Here is a 9102-nt window from a genome sequence, read left to right as displayed (position 1 = left end):
ACATTGGCACAAACCTTGCCTGTATGTATACTCTCGATGACATACAAAAAAATACATACAGCCTAGATTTGTGCCAATGTTCTTGTTTTAAAATTAAAACAGGAGACAGATACTGATTTATGCCAAAAATAACAAATATGTAGCCAAAAAAAAGGCCCTGAAAACAGGCTGATGTAAAAGACAGTCTTTACAGTTAATACAGTCTTTTGAACAAAGACAAGCATTTTACCCTACTGCTATAAAATTTAGTAGAATTGCGAGTTAACTTAGGCATTGATGCGATTAATCGCGATTAAAAAAATTTAATCGATTGACAGCACTAATATATATTTATAAAGCTTTTTGCCTTTAAGTAGTTACCAAATGTTTTAAATTTTTCATTTATTTAAAAAAAAAAATTAAATGTAGGTATATAGCAGTCCATACAGTGTTAGGAACCAGTTGTGACGGAAACAAGAGCTTGCCAAAGGTTCCTATGTCCACACTACATGTGTAATAACTGCCATTAAGTAACTATGCTATGTTGGCAGTGAAAGTAATACAAACGCCTTATTGCATGTTTTCAACAATAGTTATTGACTTTTCTCATTTTAAAAAATGTTAATAATTTTCAGAATTTATGAAAAAAATATATTGGTTGTATGATAAAAGCTGATTTCTAAAAGGTTTGTATTTCTTTTTAAATTATTGTGCACAAGTGTTAAAATCACGTTGTTGTGGTATCTCAATATATACAGCAATAACAGTGAATATTAGGGGCTTTTTTTGGGAATGCTGAAATAAAAGTCTTATTTTTTTCCCGTTGTGTGTTGAGAACCTACGGTCAGTCCGACCATGACCCCAGACAGTGTCGATCTTCTCCGGATCTCCTCACTGATGTTTCCAAGGAGGTAAACTGATCCTCTTTATTACAAAAAAGCTTTGAGCTGACAAGCACTATTCTAAGAGTTAAGATGACAAAAAGGGTTTCCGAAATTAAAAGAAACTTGCTACGTCCTTGGATCCAATAGCTTCTTTTAGGGTTTTGGTAATTTTAAGATCTGTAATCTAAATGACTCTTGTGTGTAAACAGCAACCAAATTGTCAGTATTATTATAATAAGAGTATTAACAGCTTAAATTTTACCTCCACAGATATATGAACAGACGCGCCCTTTTCCTCGGACCAGGCGCACTCTGGCGGTTCACAGTCAGGATGAAACGGACGGACGCCGACGAGGGCTAAATAACGCTGATCTCTGTGAAGGAGGGGCTAAACGCAGCCAATCATCTGGCGAGGTCAATCAGAGGCCACATTCCCTCGCTCAAGTCACCCCCCTCTCTCCATGGCACCACCGGTCAATCCCCTCACCCAAGTTAAGATCCTCCTCAGTGTCACTAATGGAGGACATGAGGGGGGAAAGGAACGTGGCGCAGCGTCAAGCCCAAAGGCTAGCGGGGGTCTATGCTAACCGCTCCCGACGCCGGCCCAACCCGCAGCCACATCCGGATGCGGCTCAGCAGTTAGTTCTTCTCTACCCCAACAGCCCCGCCTACCAGTATCACCCCGTTCTCCCATCATTTCCATTCGCCGCTCCCTCGCCTCTAAACCGACAACCCTACTTGTCAGATTATGTCGCCATTTCCTCACTTGAGCGTTTCCCCCATGTAAGGAGGCAGGACTATGTGCCAATTGATTGTGTCTCGCGGCCTGCTTTCTACCCCTTAGCCCATGACTCGCCATCCGTCTCACCAATTAGGAGGAACTTTCGCCCATACGGTACGGGAGGCCTAGGACTGGCTAGGGTTTATCAAGCGGGAAGCAATGGAGGAAGGTTACTTGGTGTTGGACGCACAGAGGTAGGGCATTACAGTGATGACTCCAGCTTCTTACCCGGGTTACCTCGTCGCGTGGCCAGCCAACCAGATGTTAAGTTTCATCTATCTAGGAGTACAAACCCAACCTTTAACCCCGCCTCTGAGTTTAGACCCCTTGGTTACTACCCCCATCTGACGCGGCCCTCCAGACCCACGTATCTCCCACTCAACTCCTCCCCTCTGCCAGATCGGCCCACCTCCATGTGCGTGATCGGCGGCGCCGCAGGAAGCTACAGCGACTCAGATCCAGAGGTTTTCTACCCGTATTATTGCCAACCTCATCAGCTGGGGAAGTTGGTGGGGTCTGCCGGGTTGGCCAGGATGAGGTTTTCCTCTGGAAGTCTACAGCTGGATGAAGAAGATGAGGGGGAGGAGGAAGAGAAAGAAAGGACAGGTGTCTCTAAGACAGAGACCAAGGTTGAACCGGACAAGAGAGAAACCAGCGAGGGTGAGAAGACAAAAGGAGCGGCAAAGATCACTCAAGTCACCCTATGAAGGATTTTTACTCACTCAAGATTTATGGTTCATTAGTCAAAGCCTTCAGGTTGCTTCTCCAGATAAATCAATTGTGCATTGTAAAGAGGACAATAAATGTGATGTCAAGATGGAGACAAAACACATTGTTGCCTTGTATTAGTGACTGTTAGAAACGACTGGTGTTTAGTAAATGTAAGATCATCCAGTAAAGATTTACAAAAAGTTTTCATTGTTTACATCAACGTGAATTACATTTTCTGATGGATATAACTTCTAAGTGTGGTCTTTGATTTCCATCTATGTTATAATAATTGCTGCAGTTACAGCTGCAGGTCTTTTGGGGCAGCTTTGCACATCTAGAGTCTGGAATTTGTCCATTCCTGTTGACGTAATGGAAAAGGCTGAGTCAGACTGCCACAGATTCTTGCCTGGATACAAGTTGGACTTTGACTGGGCTTTCCTCACATGAATAAGGTTTATCTAAATAATTATATGGTAGCCCCTGCTGCATGTTTTTGGGTTATTGTCCTGCTGGAAGGTGAACTTTAGCCCGGTCTCAAGTCTTGTGCAACTTCTAACAGGTTTGTTTTCCCCAGAATGCCCAATATTTATGTCTACCCAGTGTGATAAGAAAATCATCCTCACAGCATAATTTAAAACAGCTAATTTGAGTCTATATTTGTTGTTTTAAAATTTTATTTAATTTAATGTTTTATGGAATCAATTAATTCCTTAATGGCCTTTTTGATTCATTAATTCATCAGGATTAATGGTGTACTAAACTCTCAAAATAGTATGAGAATCCCTTAAGAAAACTCAAAGTAAGCTTTTATCAAATGATACAGCACAGTGCAAAAGCATAATGATTTTCTTTTTCTTTCTTCACAGTAATTTTTACAGTATATATCTAAATTTCTAAAAAAGTCTTGAGCATCACTAGGAGTAATTGCTTTAAACTTTGGACTAGGCAAATTTTCTGAACTTGAAGGGCTCTTCAATGTAACATAAAGCTCTTAAAAACTTTGAATGCCCCTTAGAACCTCATTAATATTGAAGAAGCCAATTTACTGGAAAGTTGCAGAAACGGTCAAATGGCAATAATGTCAAACAACACTGCTACTATGTGATCAACTGTTTCAAAAACGCATAATTTTAAGCTTTACATGAACAATATTGGTACATTTACTTTGTAACTTAAATGTTATTGAATGTATATAATTTGGTCATTTTATACCTAATTTATGTGTTCTGATAACAGGGCTTATACAGGAATGAGTAACTCTAATGCTCTTTTAAGGCTCTAGGAAATCATTTTAATGCCATCAAAAAGTACACGTGACATTCATTTATGAATATATATATATATATATATATTTATATATCCGTCGTCATCTTTATAGTCAACAGGCTGCAATTATGTCCTGAATTCCTCATTTTCCAGCCACTTTTGTTGACATTTTCCAAAAAAATACAGCTTTATGATCAACCAGAAGCAGTTCAACGCAAATATATCATGATATAATATATCTGACGAAATTGTTTTATAAACGTACTTTTAAAAAACAAAGAATTTTAAATGCCACGATAATCACATTTAATTAATTTTTATGCCAATTAAGGCCTTAATTAAAAAAATATATACCGTAATTTAATGAATTTTAATGAATTTTTATGACCTGCGGAAACCTTAGAAAAAATGCTTAAATTAATTGCAGTTGTAGAAATAACCATCTAAAATATCAAAACTTAAACGTAAAAGTCCATCGGTTGTAATCATTGGCCATATGATTATCATAATTATGATTTATTTAAAAATAAATAAAAACAAAGCTAACGTTTAGGCAGTGTAAGCCGTTCCACCCATAAACAGATAAAGCACCTTTTTCTCTTTCAATCAGGCTTAAATATTTATTCATAAAACTCTAAAGGTCCTGCTACAAAAAAAAAAAAACTTTTACTGTAAAATTGTACAACTGTAATTTTACAATTCCCCCTTTGACAAGCATTGTTAAATCCCTTATGATATATAAAAAGTCAAAAAAAGAAAAAAAAATGTACAGAGACCAAGTCTTATAGTGTCTTTGGTACAAACTGTCAGTAATATGTTTAATTACAGTTCCCAGCACTATCTTTGGGGGGAAACGTTCAAAACAATATTTAAGACAATGAATAGTTCCTTAAAAATATAACTTTCTGACAACATTTCTCTACATAGATGTCCAAACTCTGTACATACAGAAAGTCTGACTTTCCATAACTATGGAAGACGTTTATTTCTGAATAACTCCCTCAAACGGCACAAAACAAAGAAACTTTCACAGTAAAAGAATTATTTCACAACCCAAAGCAAAAACATAAAATAAAAACAGCAACAAAAAAGAGAATTTGTACCTACATCATTTTATGTCATTTACAAAAATACATTAACTAGTTAGCTTAGTTGAAGTTTACTAGTTAGCCTAAGTAAGCTAGCTAGTAAACCGCTCAAAAAGCTACTAGCTGCCTAGCTCGGCTAGATTCTCTTAGCTCTATTTTTTTTTTTTTAACTTAATCAGTTTTCAAAAATATGGCTGTCCCTGAAAAACCCCGGACTCAATTGTCTCAAAAACTTGCTAAAGACTTAGCTTTGTTTTTCTGTTTGTGTAATTACCCTTCATTTGTTTGGAACACCTTCAAATTTTAAAACATAGGATCAAAGTCCTCAGTTTTAAAGAATATTGTTTGGGGAAATATAAAAAAAAATTAAGCCCGTTTTCTTTGCTTATATTAGCCGCGTTAGTAATTAGCTTGCGAGGCCCTGAACTATTGACTGAAGTGAAGGTTTCAGACTTTAGCGGCTTAGCTAGGCTAGTTTGTATCGGCTCCCAAAATTTTTGAGGATTTTGAACCGCGATAAGTTCTGAAATTTGCCTGTACCTGTTAAAAGTAGGGCAAAATTTTAAAAAATATTTTAAAATGTATTAAATTAAATATATATTTTTTTCTCTGTAAATGCTTAGGGCATCTCCAATGAAGGCTAATATCAACGTCACATTTTAATCTAACTGATAACTAAAGTTAACAACCTGAGGTATTCTAAACTCCACTGAACTTTAGTTTAGGGAACTGTAATTAAACAGCATTACTAAGAACACCAAACAAATGTATTATTGGCAGAGAATCTGTCTCAAGTGCTACTAAACAAACATACAGACACGTACAAACTTAAAGCAAGTCATGAAACAAAGACAGAAGCTACTACTGCTGATGGACATAACTGTCTGTGTTGCATTTCTAGGGATTTTGTTAAAACAATGAAAAACATTGATAATCTTATGCTTAAAAAAAATGACAAAATATTCAAGGCACTGGTGGTTTTTCATTGATCTGCATATTTCTAACAAAAAAAGTCTATATTTCCTATTCAAACGAAAGGCAGGAAAAATGTCCACAACCAGCAGCAGTAAATATATAAAACATAGTGTATATATTACATTATTAGTGTGTGATGAGTCATGTGTGTACACGGAGGAGACGTCGCACCGCGAGATCTTCTCCGTTTTCATCATCAAGCAGCGTCACCCCTTCAGGGAGACAGTCTTTTCCTATTTTCCTTCATTATTCCCTCCATCCGTTCATCATTTTGTTGTATATCTAGAACAGAAAGGTTTTTACTAAATAAACAATAAGAATCATCCAGCAACTACATCCAAGAACAAAGAATAAGAAATTATCAATCAGTTAAAATTACACATTTTATTGGTGATATTGGTAAATTACTTTTTTATATATAAAAATTGTTTATTTTAAAACAAAAAAAAAAAAAACATGTTAAAAAAGGCCATCACATCTAGGTAGCACATAGAAAGCTGAACCTGTATGAAAAACTTTGGTTACCTGGCAACGATGTGTGTGACCATCCTGTCTGTGATGCCTGGACAATTTTTTTCAGCCAGCTGAATGTTTTTCTCCAGCTCTTCAATAGCCTGTCGCTGCTCAGAGTGTTCCTTGTGCTGCAGCTTCAACTGTAGAGACAACATTTTAAAAAGGACCAACTTTAGTGTCACAATTACAATTAAAAGCTATGAGGTGGTGTGCAAAAACAATCGCAAAAAGCGCTGACTAACAAGAACTTTGTCATTTTCTAAAAATCTTTTTCTTTACATTTAATTATCTTAACTAGTTTATTTAAAATAAAAGAAAAAAGTTTGATTATGATCCCTGATCATCTGCATGAGCCAGATGGCTCTATTTATGAATTAAAACAGCTTAAAAACACAAAATATAACTAACCTACATGCTTCCTAATGTTAGATGTTACTTAAAATCATGCAAACTTATTTCCTTATCCAGCACTATGAGCAGTATGTGGAAAAATGACTTTAAAGTGACTAAAATTAACTATTTTCAATGTGATTATGAAACGTTAACCTTGGGGATGTACAGTTTGAATAGGTTGTTAAAAACTACAAATGCCTAAAAGTTCAAAATTGGCGGAACCCTCTAAAGCCATACCAACAGGGTTTATACAAACCTCAGAGAAGATTGGAGCGATGAGCGTGGACAAACTGGAAGATTTACTCAGCTGATCCTGGCTCTAAAAAAAGGAAAAGAAGAAGAAAAACTCAGTTTATTTATATTGACCTCATAATGACTCATTTCTTCTCAATTTACACCTAAAGCTGCATTTATTTTATTCAAATTGATTGAAAAACTTAATTGAATGTTTAAAAAATGTTTATTTTCTCTAACATTTCAGCATGTGAATCTAAATGGATGAATTCTTGTAGATAAAATGATGTAAACTGACCGTCCCGTTGAGAACCTTCCTGCCTTCTGGCTTCTTCTTACGGACGGTGGTGAACGACCACTCAGGACACTCGCTGTTCTCTTTATTACTGGATTCACTTCACATGTAAACAAACAAACTCCTGCTTAGTTATTCCAGCTCACAGTTTTACTAACCAACCATCTGAAAGCTGTCAATCACCTGTCTGAGTCGTCGGAGCTGCTGTCGCTGTGGCCCTCCTCCCTCCACCGCCTGTGCCGGTCGATCAGCTCGCTGAGGTAGGACGTCTTCTTGCAGTGTTTGACGATGAACTTGTGTTTGAGCAGCTCCTTGGCTGTGGGACGCTGCATGGAAAGAGCAGAGAGAACATATTTAAAGACGGTGATTAGAAGCTTTGATTCAGAGAGGATAAAAAAGTGAAATAAAAGCAGATTAAATTTTTCATGTTTTAGTTATAAATAAGAATGAGATGGTTTTATTTTAAACCACTAGATGGCAGCAAATCCACACTTAAACCACAACACAAATGAAGTCTACCTAAACAAGTGAAACCATCAGACTTTTTCAAAACGGAGCAAAAATGCTTTTTACAGAACCGTAGAAAAAAAAAAAAAAAAGTCATATTTTATCAGTTATTACATAGAAGCTGTTTACAGCCTTAACTTGACACACACACACAAGGAAACTTATGCTCATTTTTATTGCTGGTCTTTTTAAACCATATTTATGCCACAGATTTTATTAACCTCGAAGTATCAGAAAGAGACACCGCCCTGCCAAAATATCTAATCTGAAATGACTCAAAGATCACCTGAAATCTAGATTAGAAGATCCCTAATGACAAATACAAGTAAGATGGATAGAAACATTTCCTGTTTGCTAGGCCTCTATGGAGTTCGAACTCTCAGAATGACGTCAACAAATTTAACCTGTAACAGCTTCAAGATTAAGGACGTCATTGGTTTTATTTCATTTAACAACAATTATAATTCCCAGGTATATATATATATATATATATATATATATATATTGAATAAGTTTTTATTTTTATTTTACACAAATAAAGAATGTTACATAAGACTAATAAAATAAGTTTTATTCAGAGATGGAATTTTATTGCCCTCCCAATCATGGGGAAAAACTGCTGACTTGACAGGTTTGACTCACTCCACAGGGAAAGAGCATCACAAATAACCATTATAGAGGCTGAATGTTCACAGAAAACCGTAAGAAGAATTTGAATTGAAAGTTTGGTGGAGGGAAAAAGTAAGACGCAAGATTGTGAAGCAAAACTTATCAATAAGTTTGAACCGGACACACATCAGAATAGTAAATGGGCATAGAAGAGGGCCCAATGTACACCTTTAAGATTGAAGTCAAATTTTTTTATATCTTTTTTTTCCGCTGACAGTTGATGTTCAGTACTGTGAAAATGAGAAATGATTTAATGGAATAAAAGCACATCATCTACCACTGATCACACATGGCAGCCATGCTGGATTTTGATTAAACTTATGCTGATCCAATTCACCATCAGGGTAATATTTCCTGTCGGTTTTTTAAAATGTTTTTAAATCTTCTAAATACATAAAATATCTTTTTACTAAAATGACATGTCCATACTGACGGTCACTGATACATTAGCTGGAGGGCGCCGAGTTCACATGCTGATGATACGTGTGTCTGCAGCGTTACTTACAAATGAGGGGTCCTTGTTGAGACAGGCCTCGGTAAAATCTTTAAAGCTCTTGGAGAAATCGCCTGTCAGGATCGGAGGAGGAGATTTGGGAATGTGGAACAGCACTCTCATCGGATGCATGTCCGAGTTGGGAGGTTCTCCTTTGGCGAGCTCGATGGCAGTGATGCCCAGGGACCAGATGTCCGCCTGCAGGGAGACACAGGGTTTCTTTGAAAAAGGTTTCTTCAAGAGATCTCAGTTCTTCATGGAAGGAAGGAAGGAAGGAAGGAAGGAAGGAAGGAAGGAAGGAAGGAAGGAAGGAA

The 9102-nt window shown here is 36.7% G+C and overlaps 2 protein-coding genes across 2 annotated transcripts in view; one reads left to right on the top strand and one right to left on the bottom strand.

Moving 5' to 3' along the window:
* LOC107089413 (FERM domain-containing protein 7-like) overlaps window positions 1–2817 on the top strand; it is a 23501-nt gene extending 20684 nt beyond the window's left edge. The window contains exons 11-12 of the mRNA XM_015382172.1: window positions 815–890; window positions 1134–2817. Of these exons, the coding sequence (XP_015237658.1) occupies window positions 815–890; window positions 1134–2351 (1294 nt within the window). The 3' untranslated portion in view covers window positions 2352–2817. The remainder of the gene's footprint in view (window positions 1–814; window positions 891–1133) is intronic.
* Window positions 2818–4227: 1410 nt separating this feature from the next.
* LOC107089414 (serine/threonine-protein kinase 26-like) overlaps window positions 4228–9102 on the bottom strand; it is a 38143-nt gene continuing 33268 nt past the window's right edge. Inside the window, exons 7-12 of the mRNA XM_015382173.1 lie at window positions 8801–8986; window positions 7303–7445; window positions 7123–7219; window positions 6847–6909; window positions 6210–6337; window positions 4228–5966 (exon numbers count right to left, since the gene is read on the bottom strand). Coding sequence (XP_015237659.1) covers window positions 5951–5966; window positions 6210–6337; window positions 6847–6909; window positions 7123–7219; window positions 7303–7445; window positions 8801–8986 — 633 coding nt within the window. The 3' untranslated portion in view covers window positions 4228–5950. The remainder of the gene's footprint in view (window positions 5967–6209; window positions 6338–6846; window positions 6910–7122; window positions 7220–7302; window positions 7446–8800; window positions 8987–9102) is intronic.

The sequence above is a fragment of the Cyprinodon variegatus genome, unplaced genomic scaffold, assembly GCF_000732505.1.
Source record: "Cyprinodon variegatus isolate N-32 unplaced genomic scaffold, C_variegatus-1.0 Scaffold251, whole genome shotgun sequence".
Taxonomy (NCBI): Eukaryota; Metazoa; Chordata; class Actinopteri; order Cyprinodontiformes; family Cyprinodontidae; genus Cyprinodon; species Cyprinodon variegatus.
This window is presented reverse-complemented; position numbering and strand designations above follow the sequence as displayed.